At 41.6% G+C, this 27,090-nt stretch overlaps 2 protein-coding genes across 2 annotated transcripts; both read left to right on the top strand.

Annotated features, from left to right (window-relative positions):
• Nucleotides 1–953: 953 nt before the first annotated feature.
• snrnp70 (small nuclear ribonucleoprotein 70 (U1)) lies at nucleotides 954–11,137 on the top strand. Its single transcript, XM_056407538.1, has 10 exons — nucleotides 954–1,163; nucleotides 1,566–1,719; nucleotides 1,819–1,881; nucleotides 3,161–3,215; nucleotides 3,310–3,374; nucleotides 3,478–3,540; nucleotides 4,539–4,620; nucleotides 8,105–8,206; nucleotides 9,470–9,569; nucleotides 9,653–11,137. Exons 2-10 carry the CDS (start codon nucleotides 1,573–1,575, stop codon nucleotides 10,527–10,529), a joined length of 1,554 nt encoding a protein of 517 aa, XP_056263513.1. The 5' UTR covers nucleotides 954–1,163; nucleotides 1,566–1,572; the 3' UTR covers nucleotides 10,530–11,137.
• A 326-nt stretch (nucleotides 11,138–11,463) lies between these two features.
• lin7b (lin-7 homolog B (C. elegans)) lies at nucleotides 11,464–26,279 on the top strand. The gene is made up of 6 exons (XM_056407540.1): nucleotides 11,464–11,685; nucleotides 13,068–13,186; nucleotides 16,480–16,551; nucleotides 23,630–23,839; nucleotides 24,916–25,079; nucleotides 25,787–26,279. Exons 1-6 carry the CDS (start codon nucleotides 11,610–11,612, stop codon nucleotides 25,806–25,808), a joined length of 663 nt encoding a protein of 220 aa, XP_056263515.1. The 5' UTR covers nucleotides 11,464–11,609; the 3' UTR covers nucleotides 25,809–26,279.
• The last annotated feature ends 811 nt before the right edge of the window (nucleotides 26,280–27,090 follow it).

The raw sequence follows: 27,090 nt of genomic DNA on the forward strand, positions 1-27,090 counted from the left end.
TTCTCGCTAACTTTAAAGTGAATTTATTCAAAATCCACACAGTAATATCTCATGAGAATAATCATGGACCTAGCAGAGGTCACCCTTAACAAGACTGCATTGTACCTTTTTTCAAGAAAGTTTCAGATTTGCTTAAAATAAAATCCAAATATTGCCATAATATTAATAATATTTGTTTCTCGCTAACTTTGAATTGAATTCATTCAAAATCTACACAGTAATATCTCATGAGAATAATCATGGGCCTAGCAGAGGTCACCCTTAACAAGACCGCATTGTAATTTTTATCAAGAAACTTACAGATTTGCTTCAAAGAAATATCAAATATTGGAAATATATTACTATTATTTTCTTTATGAAGTGCTTTCATTTAGAAATCAAACGTCAGAATGTCTTGATCATCTCTGGATGACACATTGAGGTACTCTACCATGAATCAGAAGTGAAAGTCTTTAGCTTTTATTTTGAAATTCTAAATCAGAATATCCCAATATTGGAATAATTACTTTATTTCATTTAATGTGTTCATCATTAATACCATTCATGATTTTTCATCTCTTCATTTAGTTTAATCTATCACTATATCTGTATTTAAAGGCGTGTTTCGTCATATCACGTTCACCGGAAGTTCGCTCTTATTTTGAAGACAGCTTTCACACGCTCGTACCGTAATGTCTGGTATATACGTGTACTGAAAAAAATCGTGCGGGCTGGCTTGACTGTGTTTTTCGAAGTGGCGGCTGGCTTGACCGCAGTACACGGTGCTGTAAAATCACGAGTTCCTGTTCTATTGTGTCATATTACAGACATTTATAGTATATTGTCACTTGGAAATCCCCAAAAGTCAAGAATGAGCCATTTTGCTCAATATTTAAAAAATCATATCTCCAACAGAACCTGTTAAGTGAATGCAGCAGATTTACGTCAGATGACGTCGCTTTACGGCATCCCGCCATTTTATTTTTTCCAGAAAGAAGCAGCTAGTCAGCTCGCACACATTCAAACAATTGTCGCCGTACGGCTTCGGGACCCTGAGCGCACCGCCTTTTACTGTAGTGTTTGTCGACGTCTCGTGCTTGAGTACGTTGGTCCGGGAGACCTGCATACATCGCACGCTTCTGGTTCATGGTCTGACTTTTTGTCACGGCATTGGAGGAGAGAAGGTAAGAGCCATGCTCGAGGCGCCTCGTTAGCATCGTTAGCTTGTTAGCTCGCTAGCTAGCACAGCGGGCATTATTCCGAGCGTTTACACTCCACTGTTAAAATAATGGCCGCCGTAAAAACTAGTATCATCCTCCTTCTAGCTCGCGTCCAGTGTCCCCGCCGCATGTACGTTGTTATAGAGCAGGAGGTGTGATCAAGTTACACTCGGTAGACATTGGACACGTGCCGCTGTGCAAGTGGTCTGAATGAAGACAACAATTGCCACATCAAGCTAACAGTTGACGTGCCTTTGCGAGCTTCCGTTCTGTGTCTGCCTGCCATTTAAACGACAAATAAGGGATTGTGGAACGTGTCCAGGTGTGTTGTCGTGGTGCTCATTCGACACGATATTGCAATTTCAGGTGAAAGATGACGCAGTTTTTACCCCCGAATCTGCTGGCCCTGTTCGCCCCGCGGGACCCGATCCCTTTCCTCTCGCAGCTCGAGAAGCTGCCCCACGAGAAGCACCACAACCAGCCTTACAGCGGCATCGCCCCGTTCATCAGGCATTTCGAGGTGAATATGTTATCTTCTCAAATAAGCGTAGGCTTTGAATGTTTCCCATGTTATTTCCGAATGCCACATTTCTCATGTTTTCTTCTCACTTTGGATCAGGATCCTCGAGATGCCCCCCCACCAACAAGGGCAGAGACGCGCGATGAGCGGCTCGAGAGAAAGGTGAGGTATTTTATGAATGGCACTGGGAACTTGGTTGTTCCCCTTCTAGTGATGTCGGGGGCAACATTATATTTCTTGGAGCATTTTTTCCCTTTGCCCTTGTGTATTTCACAGGGTTCGTACGGTCATGGAAAACCTGGAAAAGTCATGGAATTTTAAAATGGTCATTTCCAGGCCTGGAAAAGTCATGGAAAAAAACTCAAATCATAAAAGTTTTGGAAAAATCATGGAAATGTTGTTATATACACATGTTCATTTACGACGAGTTTGAAATAATTGATATGTTTTTTTAAAGAAAGACTAAAAAACGCACAACATTTTCTAAATTGTTCATGTTTATACCGAAATTTCAGTTTGGTCGTGGAAATTTGGTTTAAAGTCATGGAAATCCATTGGTCAAAATGTGTAAGAACCCTGCATGGAAAACCTGGAATTAAAGTCATGCAATTTTAAAATGGTCATTTCCAGGCCTGGAAAAGTCATGGAAAAAACGTAAATCATAAAAGTTTAGGAAATGTTATGGAAATTTGTTATAATCACATGCTCATTTACGCCGAGTTTAAAAGAATTAATGTTTTTTAAAGAAAGACGCTCAAACTATAAGCCGGCGTACGCTCTCAATACGCAAAATGTTCTAAATTGTTCATGTTTATACCGAAATTTGGTTTAAAGTCATGGAAATCCATTGGTCAAAATGTGTAAGAACCCTGATTTCCGACACTGCATTAACTACATTAAGCTGTTGGTCAAGGGGCGGGAGGTTATTCTTGCTCAATGGCCAAACTTGTCTGAAGTGGAAGATGTATGCCTGTTGCATAAAAACAGACGAGTTTCTTTCCAAAACTATTTAACAAGATTGAACACTATGTTGTTTTTTTACTGTTTGGCATCATATTGGAACTAAATGGAACCGTCGTACATTAGCTGTTTTCTCCATTACTGCTTTGAGCATGAATATTACTTTCAATACAATAAGCCTACGTATCTCCTTACGGTTTTCCAAATGTTGCTACGCTACCACAGTGTTGGTGGTAACTGCCATGCTACTGTTCTGAGTCGTATACATTATGTTTACATTCTGGGACAGGCTACTTTTCAATACTTCATGTTCATTCTTATCACGTAATACACACATCTGGTGTTTTACTTTTCTTCTGAACGATGTGTTCTCTTACATTGCCAGTTAGATTTATAATTCGTAGAGTGTTGCTCATCCTAGGGACTGGGAGCCTCTACTGAGTGATCAAGGATTAAACATTTTCATGTTAATCTTTTGCAGAGGCGGGAGAAGATTGAGAGGAGGCAAGCCGTGGTGGAGACAGAACTCAAGCTTTGTAAGTGTTCACTGTGACGTACATTCCGATCCCTTCTCGCCGTTCGGGGCTTCTTGGTTTGAACTAACCGTTTTTTATATTTGCATCATTTCAGGGGACCCCCATAATGACCCCAATGCACAAGGGGATGCCTTCAAGACACTGTTTGTTGCCAGAGTGGTGAGTAGATTGAAACAAATGAGTGTGATTTTAGGCCTCCTTGTGACATGTTTGTAGATTAAGACCATTGTTTTGTTGTCTAATGATCTTCTCTTTGCTGTAGAACTACGATACGACCGAGTCCAAGCTTCGCCGTGAGTTTGAGGTCTATGGCCCCATCAAACGGGTACGTTTAGCCCCTGTTTCTCACTTGTCTAGACTTGTTTACAGTAAGCGTACAAACATTTAGATGATCTCTATAACACCATGACATCCATTCATCTAAATCTGTGATACGGTTTGTTGGCGAACAAGACGAATGTTCAAACCAAAAGCAAGGCACATTTTTTTGCGCGACTAGATTCCATGCAACGTTAATGCACCGGTGTGAATAACGCCACTTTCCGGCATGCGACGTAGGTGCAACAAATTGCCATGTTGCAAAGCCAATCGGCGTTGAGACGCTCCGCCCGTCATCGCTGACGTCGTGCCATTAGTGGATCTACTCTAGAAGCGCTGGAAGCGGCAGTCATCCAGGCGTAGTCGGTGAAAGTCACCGAGCTGTGTGAGCCTACGGGTGATGATAGATATATATATTAATGTTATGAGCCCAAACACAAAGGTTGTAGGATTTCCACAACAAGTATAATGCAGAAGTGGTGGTTATTTTCATGGTGCATGGCAGGAATGATAACTGTTTCCACAGGGATAAGCCACGCCCCCTCCGGCGAGTAAACTCCTCGCTTTTGGTGTGAACGCAGCATAAGAGACCACAGTTTGTGTCAGTCGTGCCGAAACTTGATCTGATATCTCGGTGACATCTGAAACATTAAAATATGTCACCGACACTAACTTTTGTTCACTGTACTTTTAATTTATTGTAATAATTTTTTCTATTTTTTTATTTTTTATGGTTCAAATGGCCATTCCACAAATTTTAATTATACTTGGTGATAAGAAAAATGTAACTGCTTGTACAGTGTAGCACGCTGGCATGCAATGTACGGCCCATTCAGGAAGCATAGGTTTAGTTGTTGTTGCCCATGTTTGTGGTTTTGGCATTACACATGATGTGTGCATGCATCATATTAGGATGTGTGCAAACACACTCACCGTGTGTAGCCTGGTGTGGTTTTGCAGGTCTGCTTTTGTCATGACTAATGTCTTCTCGTCGGTTTGTTCCAGATTTACATAGTCTACAACAAGAGGACGCAGAAGCCCCGGGGATATGCGTTCATTGAGTATGAGCATGAACGAGACATGCACTGTGAGTACCAGTGTACATATGGTCATATGTTCATAGAGACATGCCTGCACTTCTGTTCTACACGGGTGTTCTGGTAGTGAGTTACGGGGTGGCAGCATTCTCTTACGCCTTTTAGGAAGGTGACTACTACCTAATGACAAGATGGATGTTTGTGAAATCAAAGTTATCGGAGTACTTCCAAATGTTGAAATCAGAGTCTGGTTGTGCGATGTGTGTGTTTGATGCGTGTCATCAGTTGACTAATAGTCTGGTTGGGGAGGGGAACCACTTCATTCAGTAGGGCATCCTGGGGAAAGTGGGCCGAACCAACCGTGTCTTTCATCTGTGAACCTGAACATCTTTGCCCGTCACGGGGTGCATTGTCTTTTAACCGTTAGGCATTGTAGCTCTGTGGAAGCGCATCTCTCCTGGTTGGACTGTGATGGTAAGCACAAGGTCACACAAGGTCGCCAAGCACTGGCCAAACTCATCCGTCTTAGATCCGATGTTATGAGCTTGTTTGTTAAAGTTTGTATTGGTGGTCTTCAACCCTTGTCGTGGTGAGATTATTTAATGACACCACAGACTAGTGAGATTTTTAAAGCCGGTGGTGAGTCATGGAGTCCTGTCCTGCATTAGACGACACAGGGCCATCTCACGCTATGACACCACTCTGGTATATTAGTGCGGTCAGTCTCTTCGAGACCAGAGTTGCTGACTCTCAGCCAACGTGTCGTCACAGCAGTGGGTGGAATGAGGGGGGATGTGGGGCTAAGCAGAATATTAACTGTGTGTTGTTCTCATTGCCACTGCAGCCGCCAATCTGTGATGGCTATTGGCCAGAGCTGGCTGGCAGATGATGATGGTTATGATACATCTACACCCTACTACCACAGCTCAGTATATGGTTGGTATAATGGGTTTGTATGATGGGTAAGATTTCTTTCCACCCTCCATCTCCTACATAGGGAAGAGGAGCTACGTTCAATGGGTAAAGCGTCCTCTTTGCAGGCCTTAACAAGCTTTAAGTGCAATTACTACTATTTTTAGGCTTTGACCATTGAACGCACCCCTGACCACTAGTGTATTAAATGTTGCCCAATGATTCTGCCCTTTGTTAAAGCCACCTCAGGTTACTCGCTTGACGATAGCACTAACCTCGCTGTGTCGGGTACGCGGTCGGTCAACAAGAAATCCAAATGTATTACGCAGCGGTCAGTCAGTGTGGAGTTAGAGAAGATTCTGTGCAGATTGACTGAGAATGTAGCAGAATCCTAGGGATGCCGCTTGGTTGGTCTGGTTGCGCGTAAACATAGGTCAGCAGGGGAGGCGATGGGTAAAGATCCAACAGTCATAATACATACGCATTTCATTATAAATGATTCTCGCGAGTCATTTGTTTGTAAAATGATCGGACGTGGGCGGTGCATCAGTATTCTGTAAATGTGTGCAGCTGCGCTCACACTCACTGGTAACGTTGGAAAGTAATGACGTTTTTCCGCTAAATAGATTAAAGAAGGCAGTGTAAGATGTAAATTTTGAAATCTGGGCGTGAACCAAGTGCATATCAACCGTTACTGTTTCAATGTTTAATTCTCCAAACAAAGAGTCTGCTCTTCACAATGTTAGGCCTGTGCAATATACTGGTCTGATATCAATGACGTAATATGAGATTAGATATCACCTTTTGATTTTGGATACCGTAGTACAGCGCAAGTGTTGTCTTTTCCTGGTTTTTAAGGCTACATTATGCTAAAGTAATGTTATAACTAAACGGACCATACCGACTTTAATCATTACATCACATTGGAAAAGCACCAACGGTCAACCCTATAATATCACGGTATATGGTCAAAAGATAGTCATTTTTTATTTTCTCCATAACCCTCTGCCCTAAATAAAGTTAATAACCACATTTGATATATCAAATGTTAACTTCTTCTATAACAGTCGATGTCCAATCTAATGGGTCTGAGCTGGCTTTAATCAAAATGACAGATGAGGGGAATGTTTTTGGTAATTCTGCCAAATGGGCATTCATACATTATTTATTCACTGCATAACTTAAGGTAGATTCTAGTTTAATGTAGCCCTGCATAATAATTCATAACAGTAAGTTCAGTTTGTTTTTTAAAGAAAAGTTTCAGTGTGTATTATGTCAGTTAAGTTTAGACACTGGACTTGATACTTCAGGCCACTTTAGATCCAAAACATGACTTTCTTGGTAAAAAAAAAAAAAAGTGTTCCTCATTAGTTGGATGGGGTTGTAATAAGGCAACTCCTGTAAGGAAGGGAGCCCCCCCCCCCTTTTTTTTTTGTTGTCTTTGCTTTTTTTCAGTTGGTCAGTTTTGGTAGCACTGGTGGGGGTTTGGTAAGGCCCCGTCATTGGCTGGGATGTTGTCATCCTCAGTGAACACAGGAAGTGGAGGGGTTCTGGTAAGGCCCCTGAAAAGAGGCGTTGCGATGGTACAGTATGTGTGCTGGTGGATTTTGGTAAGGCTCTCAGACTGGGGCAGAGACTTTCATAAAGCCCGAGTGTGAAGCGCTGTGGTAAGACGAGTGAGGGAGTTTGGTAAGGCCCTCCGAATGTACGTGCGAGGATTTGGTAAGGCCCTCAGGCTCTGTGTGTCACGGAAGGGTTTTGGTAAGGCCCTCTTTTTCAGCCATCATCGCTCCCGTCAGGCCAGTGTAGCAGCCGGGATGAGCCGCCTGCATCTCGTCCTCTTCCGTTATGAAGATGGATCTGAAGACTGTTGTGTGGTATGAGGTGTGGGACGGTCTGAATACGAGGTTAGCGACTTCTCAAATGCCGGCGAGCCCATAAACATGTTACTGACATCCCATAATGTGTCCTCCATAAATACTGGAATGGCGAGCAACGCTTTATGTCCCTGACCATTAACTCACTGTGTGTGTGTGTGTGTGTGTGTGTGTGTGCACAATTCATTCTCGAGCATTTGTAAAACATTTAAGGTCAAAGGGAGCTTTACTGCCATGACAGGGTTTTGTTTTTCAAAGAAATTAACCCCCACAAAATAATTTCTACAATGAATACACAACATACAGCTGTAATTTAAATTGTAGATAATTCCAATGTCGGCCGTTTGGGTGAAGTATAACGAATGTGTAATGCTCTGCTGTGTCCCGCCGTCTGTGGTGTGAGTGTTCCACCTGCCTACGACATCGGGCACTCGTTGCTTCAGTAGCTGTTCGCTCAATTCTCCTTACGACAACTCGGACGACTTACGATGGCTACAATATACGATTATTTAGTGCAGACGAGAAGTGAAAGCTGGGTATTTAAAAGTGTAACGTATCCGTCACTCATCTGGTGGAAGGAAGTCTGCTCCCATTATCCTTCGGCTTTTGCCCAGAGAGCAGCCATCTCGGCCTCGCCTGCTCCTGGTCAGTATAACAATGCATCGTTTGTTTCCTTGGCCACATTGATGCGGTCCTATTCCCATCTCACCGCCGCGTTTTCCCTCTCCCCATTCCTCTCCTCCAGCCGCCTACAAGCACGCCGACGGGAAGAAGATTGACGGTCGGCGCGTGCTGGTGGACGTGGAGCGTGGACGCACCGTGAAAGGGTGGCAACCTCGCCGGCTGGGTGAGCCTCCTCCCTTTATGTCGAGCTGCAGCGCTCTGTGTCTGTTACAGAACTCCACCCCCTCCACGCCACATGTTGCGCTTGTGTGTTAATGTGGACGGTGAATATTGTTTTAATTGGTGTTCATTGACTTCCTTTGAGTAAAAAAAGTGTTTGAAATTACGCACGGTTTTGTATTTACACATTTCTGTGATTGCGGAGCGGCTGAGGAATCGGGTTCGGTACCGAAAAGCGGTGCCAATGTGGCACTGAGCCGATTGAAATTGAAAAAACCCCAATTATTTTGAACTTCTCTGGTGACTGCCCTGTCAGCAGCTTACGATAGCCTATCATATTTAACTTGGAGGCATGCGCCCTGTGTGACTGCGTGAGCCCTGCGGAGCACATCAGCGGTCAGGCAGGGCGCGATGGGGAGACCGATGATGAAAAGAGCAGCCGTAACTCAGATTAGTAACGTTGATTCCAAGTCTTGCATTGATAAAAGTAGGCCAACAAATAATTAGCCATTCTAACCATGTTTAAGCTAGCTCGTAGCTTAAACATATCCGTTTGTTGTCAGTGCTCCATGAGAACGGCTTTTACAGGGAATATGGCCGAAGAGGTTTTTAAAGTCCTCATTGTGCTTATTTTTTTTAAATATCGGTTCAGGCACCTTTTGGGCCCCGGTATCCTTTTAAAAGTACCGGTTTAGCACCGGTATCGGGGGGGGGGGGGGAGACAAGTGAAGTGCAAGTGACTTTTTCTTTGCTCCGTCCCGATGCGCGCAGACACGCCGGCATCGGAGCTCCGCGGCGCGCGAGACGGCGAGCCGAGAAGTGTTAACGCGACACGTAGAGACAGGAATGACATGCTGCTGTGTAGAGACGATCAATAACAGACATTTAGTTTAATAAAAGAACAAAGATGTGCTACAGAGAAAATTACAGGGGGGCGGGACCATTTTTTTTAATGTCATGCGATCTACCAATACTACACCGCGATCGACGGCGTAGCATTGAGCACCCCTGCTCTCCGGACTACACACATTGACGTTCATATCCGGTTTCACATTTTATTTCCCGAATCAATGATTAGCTTCCTTCTTTTGAACATGGTACCCAGTTGAAACCGTTTTATATAATCATGATGCCAAGCAGGCGACTCTGGTCAACGCTCATCAACTTTCCCATTGGTCACATGCGAGTGTTGAGGTTGATGCATCGTAAACGTGCCTCTGTTATGGTTACCACTTCATCTCCTGCTGTGCTTGTTTTCCTTAACCAGGCGGTGGATTGGGTGGCACGAGAAGAGGCGGAGCTGATGTCAACATTAAGCACTCTGGCCGAGACGATGCATCACGTTACGATGAGCGCCCCATAGGGGGGTGAGTACCTCGCGGGAGATGTGCGGGTTGGTATTTAAAAAAAGTTGTGCTGTGTGTAACGGTCCCCACTTTGTCCTGTTCAGGGATCGGGAACCCCGAGAGCGGAGGGAGCGCAGCCGGGAGCGCGAGCGAGACAAGGACAAGGATAAGGACAAGGACAAGGACCGAGAGCGCCGGCGGTCCCGATCCCGCGACCGCCGTCGTCGTACTCGATCTCGGGAGCGAGAGAGGGAAAGAGAGAGACCGATAGGAGGAGTAGTAGGAGGAGCAGCAGTAGGAGTAGGAGGAGGAGGAGAGGATGTCGTTAGCGGTAGCGGCGGTGGCACTCGGCGTAGAGAGCGCGAGAAGGACCGCGGGGTGGTGGCGGCGGCGGCGGCTGGAGGAAACGACAGCAGAAGTAGGGAGAGGAGTCGAGAGCGGAAGAGGAGGAGCAGGAGCCGCGATCGCAAGAGAGACAGGGAGAGGGGGGGCAAGGGGCCGGACGGGGAGGAGGCCGGCCAGGCAGAGGCGGCCCCTGAAGGAGGGGAGCGTATGCTGGAGGAGAATGAAGGCGAGGCGGGGGAGGGCGGGGAGGAGCGGAGTCGGGACAAGGACCGAGACCGCAGGCGCAGCCACAGGGACAGAGAGCGGCGCCGGGGGGACCGGGCAGACCGGGCAGACCGGGGGGACCGGGCGGACCGGGCGGACCGGGTGGACCGGGTGGACCGGGGAGACCGGGAACACAAGAGGGAGCGGGGGGAGCGGGACCGGGGGGAGCGCAAAGAGGAGCGCCACGGCTCCCAACGGGACGACGCCGGCCCCCAAGACGAGCCGGCCAATGAGAACGAGGGAGGAGCGCCGCCGCACGCAGAGGAGTACAGTCAGGACGGGATGGCGGACCAGCAGTCGGTGCCGTCGGCCGACGGCTACGTCTCCAGTGAAAATGGCTACAAGATGGAGGCCCCGGGAGACGAGTACTGAGACGCTCGCGCCGTCATGAATACGCCGTTTCATACAATACTTTAAATCTGCCCGTAACTTTTTACCAAGACACAGGAAGTCTGAACGATGTCAGCAGCAGACATCCCTCGAGCTCTCCTCCCATCTGTCAACATTCTGTTTAACTATTCCTATTTCTGTTGCACGCACACTTGATGCATAACACAATTTGGTCTCTTACAGAAGTTGCAGCTTTCCTGCGTCGCCCAACTAATCCGTGCCACTAAATGTCATCGGATGACTTTTTACTTGATTCCCTCTAGAAATGTTTTTCTTCCCTTTTTTTCTTCCACGTGGCTTGGGGATGAACTGTAGAAACACAAGCTCTATTCGTTTTTAGAAGGGTAGAGTGTGTTGTCTTTTTATTTCGAGATTCATAAAACAGTTGGATTGTATGCTCATTTGGAAGTGACACATTTTCCCCTCAATGTATGTGAAATTTGATGGAGCTATTGTAGTGTGTGCGACAAATTGAGGGCTCTTCTGTTTATTCATTCTGGAATAAAGTTTTTTTTAAATTATGTCTGCTTGTTTGTATGTTGGATTTTCACGACCCGTTTAATAAAGATGTGGCTTAAAGCCAGAGCGCATCACGTTTGTATGCCTTTTGTAATATCCTGTGACTTTTTTAATATGATAACATTGAAAAGGTAACATAACGCCCTCATGTTGACCTGTGTACATATGATTCTGTTTGTTTTGGCATATGGTGTCGGGAACTGATCATGTCACATTCTCAGAAGACATGAATAGCAGAAAGTATGGATTTAATGTTTAAATATAATTTATTAAAAATATATTTGTTCTTTATTTTAATAATTGGTTTTACCATGACGGAATCCTTGCCTGGTCTGGGCCTTTCACAAAGTATGACGTAGTTAATTAGCACCTCTGTGCAAAGTCGAGAAACATCCGTGTGAGGCGCTCGGGTTCCGCTCGGGTCTAGCTCGTGGAAGCCGAAGCCTCTGCCTGCTCACCGTGTCATCATCAAAGATGGAGCGCGCGCCGCTGTGAGCCGGACCCCCCTGCTCGCTACGCACAGTGCCGTCGGAGGAGCTCGCGATGATGTCCTCTTACTACCACCCCGCCAAGGACGCGGACATGGCGGCCCTACCGGAGCCGCTGTGTCTGGAGAGAGGTAACGTTACCGGAGCTCCGTGCTTCAGCGCCACGGCGACGTTCGGCTGGGTTAAAGCTCAAAGATGGCGCGGGTGTCTTAAAGTATAAACTCCCCCACTGATGGGAAATAACGGCGTCCTCATTTAAATATGTCGTCCGGAGAATCATGTCGGTTCATTAGAGAAGCCTCGTGTCGCAGTTATCACGTGGGTCGTTTATGAAGGGCGTTATAACGGGTCTCCGGTATTGAACCGAGGCTCCGTTCAGACTGCCGCTTCCTTGACGGCAGCTTGGTCTGAATGTACTAAATGCGTTATACGACAATATGCGCCTCCATATTGGACTGCTTTTGGACTTCCTCACGATACGGTGAGCGCGAGCGAATATTCACCGTATTCGTACGTCACGTGTCTGAGGTGCGGTCGAGTCCGCGCTACAACTAGTCTTCTCCCTCATTGTTCTTCGAGCGGAGGAGCGAACTAACTGCCCTCTGATGAGGAGCAACTGATGAAGAGCAACCTGCCCTCTGATGAGGAGAAACCTGCCCTCTGATGAAGAGCAACCTGCCCAATTGATGAAGAGCAACCTGCCCTCTGATGAGGAGCAACCTGCCCTCTGATGAAGAGCAACCTGCCCAATTGATGAAGAGCAACCTGCCCTCTGATGAAGAGCAACCTGCCCTCTGATGAGGAGCAACCTGCCCTCTGATGAGGAGAAACCTGCCCTCTGATGAGCAACCTGCCCTCTGATGAGGAGAAACCTGCCCTCTGATGAGGAGAAACCTGCCCTCTGATGAAGAGCAACCTGCCCTCTGATGAAGAGCAACCTGCCCAATTGATGAAGAGCAACCTGCCCTCTGATGAAGAGCAACCTGCCCTCTGATGAGGAGAAACCTGCCCTCTGATGAAGAGCAACCTGCCCTCTGATGAAGAGCAACCTGCCCAATTGATGAAGAGCAACCTGCCCTCTGATGAGGAGAAACCTGTCCTTTGATGATTAGCAACCTGCCCTCTTTAATTTGTGATATTGGACAATACACATAACATATAAATTGAATAACATAGTGTTTTCTATTGTACTTCATTGCCTATAGTATTCATCATTTCCACACAGTGATCAGCTGGCATGTGTGTGTGCGTGCGTGTGTATGTGTATATGTGTGCGTGTGTGTGTGTGTATGTGTGTGCTGTCTGTGTGTTTATGTGTGTGCTGTGCGTGTGTGTGTGTGCTTTGTGTGTGCTTTGTGTGTGTGCTTTGTGTGTGTGTATTTGTGTGTGCTTTGTGCATGTGTGATTTGTGTGTGTGTGTATGTGTGTGTGTGTATTTGTTTGTGCATGTGTGATTTGTGTGTGTGTGATTTGTGTGTGCGTGTGTGTGCATGTGTGTGTGTGTGTGTGTTAGATGTGTGCAGGGTGATCGAGCTGCTGGACCGGCTGCAGCGGAGCGGCGAGCTGCCTCCTCCCAAGCTGCAGGCCCTGCAGAGAGTCCTGCAGAGCAACTTCTGCGCCGCCATCAGAGAGGTACGGCCCTGCAGGAAGTCACAGCGCCCAAATAACGGCGAGCGCTCACCGCCCGGTGGTTTCCCACCGCCTCGTAGTATGAACATACGGCCTGCATTCGGTCTCCGTGGTTACCCCCCATCCACACGACTCTCAGCATCCGTGATGTGCAGGTGGTCATCAATGGGGAGCAAGGGCGTCTCATTTCGGTCAGATGTGAATGATCTCCTTTTAATCCTGGTGGATGACCTTTGACCTCTTCCTGGGGAGTGAGAGCTTTTGGCAGCTGATGTCTCTTTCTGAAAATATGATTTTGACAGTGGTTAAAGTACTCGCATCCCAACAGAAAGGTATCATGTAGACCAGCGGTCCCCACCCTTTTTTGAGCCACGGACCGGTTCCGTGTCAGAAATTATTTTCACGGACCGGCAATATATATGACGTAATAAATATGACGTCATACAATTATACGAAGGGCATAAAATGCCAAAACTACAACTCATCATTACGCCGAATTAGTGTGAGCCGTGAGCTTGTTGACCTGCAACGAGCCGCTCATGGAGACGGCGAAACAGACGTGTGTTTGGTCCGCTGCTCCTAACCGAGTTCTGGTCGCTGTCATTAGAACAGGCAGAGTTGTTGTGTGAAATGTCCCTTAAGGCCACCGTCATTTGCATCTCCAACACATTTTTTTCTAGCTCGGACGGGCTCGATTCACCGGGTGGGTTTGTTACCTTCGCATTGAAAATGCGGAAGGTTATGTTTTGATCGGCGTGTATTTATTTATTTATTTATTTATTTGTATGCGTGTTATTCGCAGAACTCAAAAAGTATTGAACCGAATCGCATGAAATTTGGTGGGATGATTGGTTATTATCCAGGGACCAGTTGATTAGATTTTGGGATCGATCGGGTCAACGGTCAAGGTCAAAGGTCATGAACAGGTCAAAATCTTCTTGAATCGCATGAAATTTGGTGGGATGATTGGTTATTATCCGGGGACCATTTGATTAGATTTTGGGATCAATCGGGTCAAAGGTCAAGGTCAAGGTCATGGAAAGGTCAACATCTTTTTTTTACCATAGCACGATACATTCTTGTCAAATTGGCATGCAACTAATGCCAAAATGTTCATAATTCAATGCCCAATCTTGTGATATGTAAAGGTATGCGCTCTACCGAGTGCCCATTCTAGTTTACAAATGGGTTGCAGGTCTATTCTTTTGCAGTCGGGTCTTTTGTGGTTGGAGTACCGCTCAAACTCTTTTAAAAGCCTCTTCCACCCGGTCAACGTCTGAAACATGTAGAATATTCCGCTGTTCACTCGCCCACACAGCAGCGACTTTATCGGCCAACTTGAAAACAGTTGTCATTTCCCTGAAGTGACAGAATTCATTGAGCAGGTTGAATATGTTTTAAGATTCTTTGTCACTGTGCCGCCAGCAGAGGGTTCGGCGCGTGAGACTCGCCTGCAGCGATAAACCCGAACTTTAAGACTCCTGAACGCGGCTCAGACGTACACACGGGTGGATCCGGTCCTTTTTCAAAATAATATATTTTTCCGACTGATTAAAAAAAATAAAAAAAAACTTTATTTATTCACATTTTTTCCGCGGCCCGGTTCCAACCAAGGGCCCGGGGGTTGGGGGACCCCTGATGTAGACAGAGTATATCACGCATCTCATATCCATTGTTCACACAATACGGTCTTATACTGTTATACATGTTCAAGGTCATTAACTAAAATCAAATATGTAACAAACTCCCATCCACCATGCAGTAACACCTATAACCGCGGAAAATAATTCTGGCGTAGACTCATAGCGGATTTATTGGCAGAAATGGAATATAATATAATTACCTTCGCATTGAAAATGCGGACAGTTATGTTTTGATCGCCGTGTATTTGTATGCGTGCGTGTTATTCGCATAAGTCAAAAAATATTAAACCGAATCGCATGAAATTTGGTGGGATGATTGGTTATTATCCGGGGACCATTTGATTAGATTCTGGGTTTGATCAGGTCAAAGGTCAAGGTTAAGGTCATGAACAGGTCAACATCTTATTGCATGCAAAATACGCAGGATAGTTACATTCACGCCACCTGGCACTGCACACCAGTTCAACACTTTTGGAAACAAATAACTAAGTCACTGTCTGTTTTCCTGGGCTGCCTCATCCCATTATCCCCATCACTCTGTTTACTGGGAGACATCTCATCTATAAACCTGAGCAAAACAAACTGCAAAATACTTCTCGTGGCCCTAACTATCGCCAAGAAAACAATCCTCGTGAACTGGAAATCAAGGAATAACACACATATCTCACACTGGAAACATTTAATGTCAGAATATATTTCAATGGAACAACTCACCTCATCTATCATTTACACCACGACATCTGGTCATCATTCACTATATTTTTACAAACATGACACCACTCCTCTTATTTATTAGTTAATTCATAAATGCACACGCACACACATATACACATGTACACATGCATCTGTCTTTCTTTCTTCTTCTCCTTCTAATTATTATTATGTTTGTTTTGTTTGTTTTTTGTTGTTGTTGTTTTTTTTTCAGAAATACTCTGACTTTATGATGTTATGTCCATTGTTTTATCGTCTGCATTGTTTATTGTCCTCTAGGTGTTATGTCTATGTATTGTCTTTTGTCTTAAAATAAAATAATTTTAAAAAGAAAAGAAAATGCGGACAGTTATGTTTTGATCGCCGTGTATTTGTATGCGTGCGTGTTATTCGCATAAGTCAAAAAATATTAAACCGAATCGCATGAAATTTGGTGGGATGATTGGTTATTATCCGGGGACCATTTGATTAGATTTTGGGTTTGATCAGGTCAAAGGTCAAGGTTAAGGTCATGAACAGGTCAACATCTTATTTTTACCATAGTCAAGAGTCAATTTATATCCAATTGGCATGCAACTAATGCCAAAATGTTCATAATTCAATGCCCAATCTTGTGATATGTGAAGGTATGCGCTCTACCGAGTTCTAGTTTAATATGTGTTCTTCAATGTTACCTAAAAATATCAATTGTTGTGTTGTTACCTTTGAATGCCACTCGATGGCGCCAACTCCGACACACTGCGCCTTTAAATAGAGGAACTTCACATTCATTTCACAATTCATTTTATTTATGAATTACTCCTTTAACTGTTTGCTCTAATAAATATATATCATAAATATATAGCTTGGCGTATATATTTGTCTTCCATTGTCTTCCATGTTTATCGAGGGTGTTTATGGTATTTCCCTTAATAACACTCGTGTGTTGGTCTGACCCCTCAGGTTTATGAGCAGCTGTACGACACTCTCGACATTGTTGGAGGACCGGAGGTGCGAGCGCAGGCAACGGCCAAGGTATGACAAGCAAATTAATAATTGTAGATTAACACGTATACTCGTGTAGAGGTGTGACACTGCGCTCTGGGGATGCATTTCTCAGAAATTGGGGGCTGCCGCCTTGAAATAGCTGCCGATATTGATTGAATACATGTCACTTGTTAATGCTGCGTTAAAGGCAGCCTCTGGCTGGAGAGGGTTTTTATAATAAAGCTCACTAAAGGTGCGTTCACACCAAAAGCGATGAGATTTGTTCGCGCGACCGAATCCCATGAAAAGTCAACGTACAGACGCGTGTGGCTGCGATAGACGCGATATTTTTCCGGGCGGCACGTTTGGGGCGATGCAATGTTGAAATATTTAAACTTTGAGGTGTCATCTCGCAACTCGGGCCAATCAGCTCTCGAGTTGCTCCGCGCGTCATCGCTGTCCCGCCGCTGTTGAATCAGAACAAGACGGATAATAATGTTATGAACACAATAACATATATTATATATAATAATGTTATGAACACAATAACATATATTACATATTATAATGTTATGAACACAGTAACATATATTATATATTATAATGTTATGAACACAATAACATATATTATATATTATAATGTTATGAGCACAATAACATATATTACATATTATAATGTTATGAACACAGTAACATATATTATATATTATAATGTTATGAACACAGTAACATATATTATATATTATAATGTTATGAACACAATAACATATATTATATATTATAATGTTATGAGCACAATAACATATTATATATTATAATGTTATGAACACTATAACATATATTACATATTATAATGTTATGAACACAATAACATGTATTATATATAATAATGTAATGAACACAATAACATTATATATTATAATGTTATGAACACAATAACATATATTATATATTATAATGTTAAGAACACAATAACATTATATATTATAATGTTATGAATACAATAACATATATTATATATTATAATGTTATGAACACAATAACTATATTATAATGTTATGAACACAATAACATATATTATATATTATAATGTTATGAACACAATAACATATATTATATATTATAATGTTATGAGCACAATAACATATTATATATTATAATGTTATGAACACTATAACATATATTACATATTATAATGTTATGAACACAATAACATGTATTATATATAATAATGTAATGAACACAATAACATTATATATTATAATGTTATGAACACAATAACATATATTATAATGTTAAGAACACAATAACATTATATATTATAATGTTATGAATACAATAACATATATTATATATTATAATGTTATGAACACAATAACTATATTATAATGTTATGAACACAATAACATATATTATATATTATAATGTTATGAGCACAATAACATATATTATATATTCTAATGTTATGAACACAGTAACATATATTATAATGTTATGAACACAATAACATATATTATATAATATAATGTTATGAACACAAAAACATATATTATATATTATAATGTTATGAGCACAATAACATATTATATATAGGGCTGTGAAACGATTAAAAATTTTAATCGGGTTAATCACAGGTTTTTGTGGATTAATCATGATTAATCACATATTACCGATATTCTCGGTATATTTTGTGAGAACATAGAGATTTATGACAAAAGACGGATATATACATTTATACATTCTTCTATACAATGGTGCTGCAACTCAGCAGTTATTTAGCAGTTTTCTTCCATATGGAACATTAATACATCTTCATCCTAAACAGAATGTTTAACCCTCCTGTTACCTTTCGGGTCAATTTGACCCCATTCAATGTTTAATGTCGGTGTTCTTTGGGGTCAATTTGACCCCAGGCTGTTTTTCACTGTCAAACATATAAGAAATATCAACTTTTTTATTTATTTAAAGGGCTATTTAGGTAGTCAATAAACAAACATAAAGTACTTCACACTTAAGCTTGGGAAGCAATATTAATTCTAATAATTTTCTGGAGGTTTTAATTACTGGGGTCAAATTGACCCCGAGGGTAAAATATGTTAGTAAATGTAAAGGTAACAGGAGGGTTAAACAGAACATTTTTCTCTTGTTTGTCAACCATTAACTCCACCATGATACAATCTAAAGGCCTCTAGTCTTCCTCTAGCAGCTGCTGAGGCAAACTGACTGTGTGGGTTTTCTTCATGAACTGGGCCGTGATGAAAGGGACGGCGGGGACACCGCTGCAAAGCTGAAACCTCACCGGCCCGGACACGGACAGGTGGACAGATTGACAAGTGACTTTTTTTTTGCTCGGTCCCGATGCGCACGCACGGAGCTCTGTGGCACGCGAGACGGAGATCGATAAGTGTTAACGCAACGCGAAGAGACAGAAATGACGTGCTGCTGTGGAGATACGATCAACAACAGACGTTTAGTTTAATAAAAGAACAAAGACGTGCTATAGAGAACATGTCAGGGGGCGGGCCAATCTTTTTAATGTCATGCGATCTACCAACACTACGCCGCGATCGACTGGCAGGTCGCGATCGACGTGTTGAGACCCCTGATCTACAGGAAGTAAAAGTCGTAACAAGGTTTCCGTAGGTGAACCTGCGGAAGGATCATTACCGATGAACAGCACGACCGTCTGCATGAGAGCGGACATAGTTCAGATTGAAGTGGTGTATTGGAAGCTCATTTTGCAAGTGATTTTTTTTTCGTCCTGACGACCAACAACAGACGGATTGGAAGCTCATTCTGCGCATGCGTTAAATGCGTAAAAAAACAACAACTAGTTAAACCTGTAATTGAATTAACTGAGTTAACGCGTTATTTTTCACAGCACTAATTATATAATATAATGTTATGAACACAATAACATATATTATATAATATAATGTTATGAACACAATAACATATATTATATATTATAATGTTATGAGCACAATAACATATATTATATAATATAATGTTATGAACACAATAACATATATTATATATTATAATGTTTTGGGAGCACCGAAGACCCATTTTGACCCAGGAAAAACCCTGAATGTATATATGGGATTAATCATGATTAATCCACAGAAACCTGTGATTAACCTGATTAAAAATTGTAATCGTTTCACAGCCCTAATTATAATGTTATGAACACAGTAACATATTAGATATTATAATGTTATGAACACAGTAACATATATTATATATTATAATGTTATGAACACAATAACATATATTATATAATATAATGTTATGAACACAAAAACATATATTATATATTATAATGTTATGAGCACAATAACATATTATATATAGGGCTGTGAAACGATTAAAAATTTTAATCGGGTTAATCACAGGTTTTTGTGGATTAATCATGATTAATCACATATTACCGATATTCTCGGTATATTTTGTGAGAACATAGAGATTTATGACAAAAGACGGATATATACATTTATACATTCTTCTATACAATGGTGCTGCAACTCAGCAGTTATTTAGCAGTTTTCTTCCATATGGAACATTAATACATCTTCATCCTAAACAGAATGTTTAACCCTCCTGTTACCTTTCGGGTCAATTTGACCCCATTCAATGTTTAATGTCGGTGTTCTTTGGGGTCAATTTGACCCCAGGCTGTTTTTCACTGTCAAACATATAAGAAATATCAACTTTTTTATTTATTTAAAGGGCTATTTAGGTAGTCAATAAACAAACATAAAGTACTTCACACTTAAACTTGGGAAGCAATATTAATTCTAATAATTTTCTGGAGGTTTTAATTACTGGGGTCAAATTGACCCCGAGGGTAAAATATGTTAGTAAATGTAAAGGTAACAGGAGGGTTAAACAGAACATTTTTCTCTTGTTTGTCAACCATTAACTCCACCATGATACAATCTAAAGGCCTCTAGTCTTCCTCTAGCAGCTGCTGAGGCAAACTGACTGTGTGGGTTTTCTTCATGAACTGGGCCGTGATGAAAGGGACGGCGGGGACACCGCTGCAAAGCTGAAACCTCACCGGCCCGGACAGGTGGACAGATTGACAAGTGACTTTTTTTTGCTCGGTCCCGATGCGCACGCACAGAGCTCTGTGGCACGCGAGACGGAGATCGATAAGTGTTAACGCAACGCGAAGAGACAGAAATGACATGCTGCTGTGGAGATACGATCAACAACAGACGTTTAGTTTAATAAAAGAACAAAGACGTGCTCTAGAGAACATGTCAGGGGGTGGGCCAATCTTTTTAATGTCATGCGATCTACCAACACTACGCCGCGATCGACGTGTTGAGACCCCTGATCTACAGGAAGTAAAAGTCGTAACAAGGTTTCCGTAGGTGAACCTGCGGAAGGATCATTACCGATGAACGGACCGTCTGCATGAGAGCGGACATAGTTCAGATTGAAGTGGTGTATTGGAAGCTCATTTTGCAAGTGACTTTTTTTTCGTCCCGACGACCAACAACAGACGGATTGGAAGCTCATTCTGCGCATGCGTTAAATGCGTTAAAAAAAAAAAACTAGTTAAACCTGTAATTGAATTAACTGAGTTAACGCGTTATTTTTCACAGCACTAATTATATAATATAATGTTATGAACACAATAACATATATTATATAATATAATGTTGTGAACACAATAACATATTATATATTATAATGTTATGAGCACAATAACATATATTATATTATATAATGTTATGAACACAATAACATATATTATATATTATAATGTTTTGGGAGCACCGAAGACCCATTTTGACCCAGGAAAAACCCTGAATGTATATATGGGATTAATCATGATTAATCCACAGAAACCTGTGATTAACCTGATTAAAAATTGTAATCGTTTCACAGCCCTAATTATAATGTTATGAACACAGTAACATATTATATATTATAATGTTATGAACACAGTAACATATATTATATATTATAATGTTATGAACACAATAACATATATTATATATTATAATGTTATGAACACAATAACATATTATATATTATAATGTTATGAACACAGTAATATATATTAGATATTATAATGTTATGAACACAATAACATATATTATATATTATAATGTTATGAAGACAATAACATATATTATATATTATAATGTTATGAACACAGTAACATATATTAGATATTATAATGTTATGAACACAATAACATATATTATATATTATAATGTTATGAACACAATAACATATTAGATATTATAATGTTATGAACACAGTAACATATATTATATATTATAATGTTATGAACACAATAACATATATTATATATTATAATGTTATGAACACAATAACATATTATATATTATAATGTTATGAACACAGGAACATATATTATATATTATAATGTTATGAGCACAATAACATATATTATATAATATAATGTTATGAACACAATAACATATATTATATAATATAATGTTATGAACACAATAACATATATTATATATTATAATGTTATGAGCACAATAACATATATTATATAATATAATGTTATGAACACAATAACATATATTATATATTATAATGTTATGAACACAATAACATATATTATATATTATAATGTTATGAACACAGTAACATATTAGATATTATAATGTTATGAACACAGTAACATATATTATATATTATAATGTTATGAACACAATAACATATATTATATATTATAATGTTATGAACACAATAACATATTATATATTATAATGTTATGAACACAGTAACATATATTAGATATTATAATGTTATGAACACAATAACATATATTATATATTATAATGTTATGAAGACAATAACATATATTATATATTATAATGTTATGAACACAGTAACATATATTATATATTATAATGTTATGAACACAATAACATATATTATATATTATAATGTTATGAACACAATAACATATATTATATAATATAATGTTATGAACACAATAACATATATTATATATTATAATGTTATGAACACAATAACATATATTATATATTATAATGTTATGAACACAGTAACATATATTATATATTATAATGTTATGAACACAATAACATATATTATATATTATAATGTTATGAGCACAATAACATATATTATATATAATAATGTTATGAACACATTAACATATTATATATTATAATGTTATGAACACAATAACATATATTATATATAATAATTTTATGAACACATTAACATATTATATATTATAATGTTATGAACACAATAACATATATTATATATTATAATGTTATGAGCACAATAACATATATTATATAATATAATGTTATGAACACATTAACATGTTATATATAATAATGTTATGAACACAATAACATATATTAGATATTATAATGTTATGAACACAATAACATATATTAGATATTATAATGTTATGAACACAATAACAGCGTTTAGATGTTCCGCTCTTGTAGCGCTGGAAGCGGAAGTCTTTCAGACGTAACAGTAACTTCATCGGTGAAAGTGACCGAGCTGAGTGAGCCTACGGGTGATGTCATGTATAAATATATATATATATATATATGATATAATGTCATGAACCCAAACACGAGGGCGTTAGTGTGTGGGATGTCCACAACAAATATAAAGCAGAACTAGTGGTTAGTTATTCTGGTGGATGAAGGAGATGATAACGGTCTTTACGGAGACGAGACACGGAGATAAGCCCCGCCCCTCGCGGAGCATCGCAACGCTTATGGCGAGAACACGGCAAAATGGCCGAGCGAGTAAACTCACGCGTTTTGGTGTGAACGCACCTTTACACATTGCCTTTTTTTTTTTTTAGCTGTCTTAAAGCAACACTCATGTGCCCACATGTACATTGAAACCCGTTGCTTCCTCTTCGGGAAGCTCCATATTTACTTTTTTGTCTGTTGTCACTTAACCACAATAACCAGTTCATAACCAGTATGAACAGGAGGAAGCATGACAGCAAACACAAGCTGTTTGGATGTCCGTGACATTGTTTGAAGACGGACAGAAGGTCATTAAAGTGCTGCTCGTGATGACATCATAGGATCTGCCATTGAGTCCATACGCTTGCCTTCTTGAACAGGCCACCGTGGCAGCCTTTGCAGCCAGCGAGGGCCACGCCCACCCGAGGGTGGTGGAGCTGCCCAAGACAGAAGAAGGTCTGGGCTTCAACATCATGGGGGGCAAAGAGCAGAACTCCCCCATCTACATCTCCAGGGTGATCCCTGGGGGCGTGGCCGACCGCCAGGGAGGGCTGAAGAGAGGAGACCAGCTGCTGTCCGTCAACGGAGTGGTGAGGAGCTCGGCCCCGCCCACTGGGAGGAGCTTCACACGTTCATTTTAATGACGGCTTGTATAAAGAAACTCAAATGAAAATTCACTCTTACTTTACCAATACTTGAAGTTATAGATGTTAATATATAATATGATGTCATGATCAAGAGTGTTGAATGCATCACTAAGGTCTAACAAGACCAGTACAGAGATGAGTCCTTTATCAGCACTAAGGTCTAACAAGACCAGTACAGAGATGAGTCCTCTATTCAGCACTAAGGTCTAACAAGACCAGTACAGAGATGAGTCCTCTATCAGCACTAAGGTCTAACAAGAGCAGTACAGAGATGAGTCCTTTATCAGCACTAAGGTCTAACAAGACCAGTACAGAGAGGAGTCCTCTATCAGCACTAAGGTCTAACAAGACCAGTACAGAGATGAGTCCTCTATCAGCACTAAGGTCTAACAAGACCAGTACAGAGAGGAGTCCTCTATCAGCACTAAGGTATAACAAGACCAGTACAGAGATGAGTCCTTTATCAGCACTAAGGTCTAACAAGACCAGTACAGAGAGGAGTCCTCTATCAGCACTAAGGTCTAACAAGACCAGTACAGAGATGAGTCCTTTATCAGCACTAAGGTCTAACAAGACCAGTACAGAGATGAGTCCTTTATCAGCACTAAGGTCTAACAAGACCAGTACAGAGATGAGTCCTCTATCAGCACTAAGGTCTAACAAGACCAGTACAGAGATGAGTCCTTTATCAGCACTAAGGTCTAACAAGACCAGTACAGAGATGAGTCCTCTATTCAGCACTAAGGTCTAACAAGACCAGTACAGAGATGAGTCCTCTATCAGCACTAAGGTCTAACAAGGGGATCTTAGAGAGGAAGGGGAAGTTAGAGAGGAAGGGGGTCTTAGATAGGAAGGGGAAGTTAGAGAGGAAGGGGATCTCAGAGAGGAAGGGGATCTCAGAGATCTCTGCCACAGCTCTCCGGGGGTCGTGCGGTGACCCTTGTCAGCAGCCGTTGTCGTCACCGGGTTGGAACGGCTGCTCTGGGCATGCGGACTCTTCTTTGTTGGTGTCCGTGCAGAGCGTGGAGGGGGAGCACCATGAGAAGGCCGTGGAGCTGCTGAAGGCCGCCCAGGGTTCGGTCAAGCTGGTGGTCCGCTACACGCCCAAGGTCCTGGAGGAAATGGAGGCTCGCTTTGAGAAGATGAGGAGCGCCCGGAGACGGCAGCAGCACACCAGCTACTCGTGAGTCGCCACTGCTAACGTCACGCACGTGTAATCCCACGTGCTGTGACGGGGCGTTCTTCAGATCACCTGCATCACGATATGATCGCATGTTAATTTCAGGGAAATTTCAATCCCCAAAAAGGTCCTGGTCGGGGTTAGTGCGTATGAACTTTGGAGGCGGGGTTTGCAGGAAGGACATTTGATGATTAGTTTTACATAAACATCACCGCCGCTGCTTCAACGGGTGATGTTATGTATAAAATATATACATATATGTATATGTTTATATCTATATATGATATTAATGTTATGAACCCAAAGAGGAGGGCATTTGATGTTCTGGCGTTTGTGGGATGTCCACAATGAGTAGAAAGCAGAACTCTAGTGGTTATTTCTTCCATGGTGGATGAAGGAGATGATAACTGTTTCCACGGAGTAAAGCAACAGAGATAAGCCCCGCCCCCTCTCCAGCGCGAATGACGCGGGAAAAAATCACAAATAGTCGGGCGAGTAAAGCATTGCGAATATATATAATATTATACAATATTCACAACACTTTTGGTGTGAATGCAGCAACGTTAAAAAAGTTCAATCCAAAATTCTTTTTTTTTTTACAAATGAACTATGTTTTGATTAAATGTTTCTCCATTTGACACAATAAATAGAATGTTTTTGTGGTATCGTTTACTGGCATGCAGCATAACTCTCTGCGTCTCTTCCTGCAGATCTCTGGAGTCCAGGGGCTAGCCAATCCAACGCCTCTATCCACCCGGACCGTTCATTAAGTAGCTTACCAACATCTGTTACCTGAACTTCTTTATGAAGCCAACGCTGCGGTTTAGCATAATCTCCCCTCCCTCTTTCCATATTTCTTTGAGATATACAGAGTAAGCTTGTTGTTGGATCATGCCCGTCATTTCATCTCTCCAGTGTGAAATCATCCTCAGCATGCTATTACATAAGGGCAACACACTCCCCGTGGTGTGTGGCTCCACTAGAACGTAGCCATTATATTCTCATGCCGTGCATCCCTCAGCTAGACCTCAGTCGCACAGGAAGCACGTCTCCATCACATCTGGAGCCATGAGCAGGATGAAGAACTCGACTGCATTCAGTGGCCTCTGTCAACGTTTGGAGAATAAGACAAACAAACATTCAATTGTGTATTTATTGTTTTGCATAATTATTCATGAAATAAAGTCTAATTGTGTTCATTCATTTTGATTTGGTCAGCTTTCCTACTTCATTCAATTCAGTTTCTTTTATATTATATAGCCCAATATCACAAATTATGAATTATCCTAGGAGGGCTTTACAATCTGTACACATATGACATCCCTGACCTTTGACCTTGCATTAGATCAGTTAAAACTCCCCAAATAAGGAAGAAACCTTCAGGAGAGCAACAGAGGAGGATCCCTCTCCAGGATGGACATAAGAATAGATGTCATGTGACCAGAAGGAATCATTACAGAGTTACAGCACATTCAATGAGTATGACAGAGTATGAATAGTTGGTAGTAGGCATGGACCACGATCCAGACCTCCACGATCCATCAGGCAGATGGAGGTAGAGAGGAGGAGTGGGCGCGGTGCATCAGCAGGGTCATGGCAGTAGGCCGGCCCACCACGCAGGAGGCACCAGACCCAGCCAGGTCCAATGGACCCTCTGAGATGTGGAGTGACAAAGACTCTGGGAGGAAGCAGAGTTAGTAATGTGTGATGGAGAGATGTACATTCATCCATAAGGAGAGAGAGAAGAGGAGAGAGGTGCTCAGTGTATCCTAGACGTCCCCCAGCAGCCGATCAGCCTATAGCAGCATCTCTAGGGGCGGGACCAGGTGAACCTGGTTCAGGTGTAACTATAAGACCATCAAGAGGAAAGTCTTCAGTCTACATGAGGGGACTGAGTCTGCCTCCAGGACTGAAGGTGGAGCTGGTTCCATAAAAGAGGAGGAGCTTGATACCTGAAGGCTCTGGCTCCTCCTACTTTTTAAGACTCTAGGAACCACAAGTAGCCCCGCATTTA

Source organism: Pseudoliparis swirei, chromosome 23 (assembly GCF_029220125.1).
Source record: "Pseudoliparis swirei isolate HS2019 ecotype Mariana Trench chromosome 23, NWPU_hadal_v1, whole genome shotgun sequence".
Classification (NCBI taxonomy): Eukaryota; Metazoa; Chordata; class Actinopteri; order Perciformes; family Liparidae; genus Pseudoliparis; species Pseudoliparis swirei.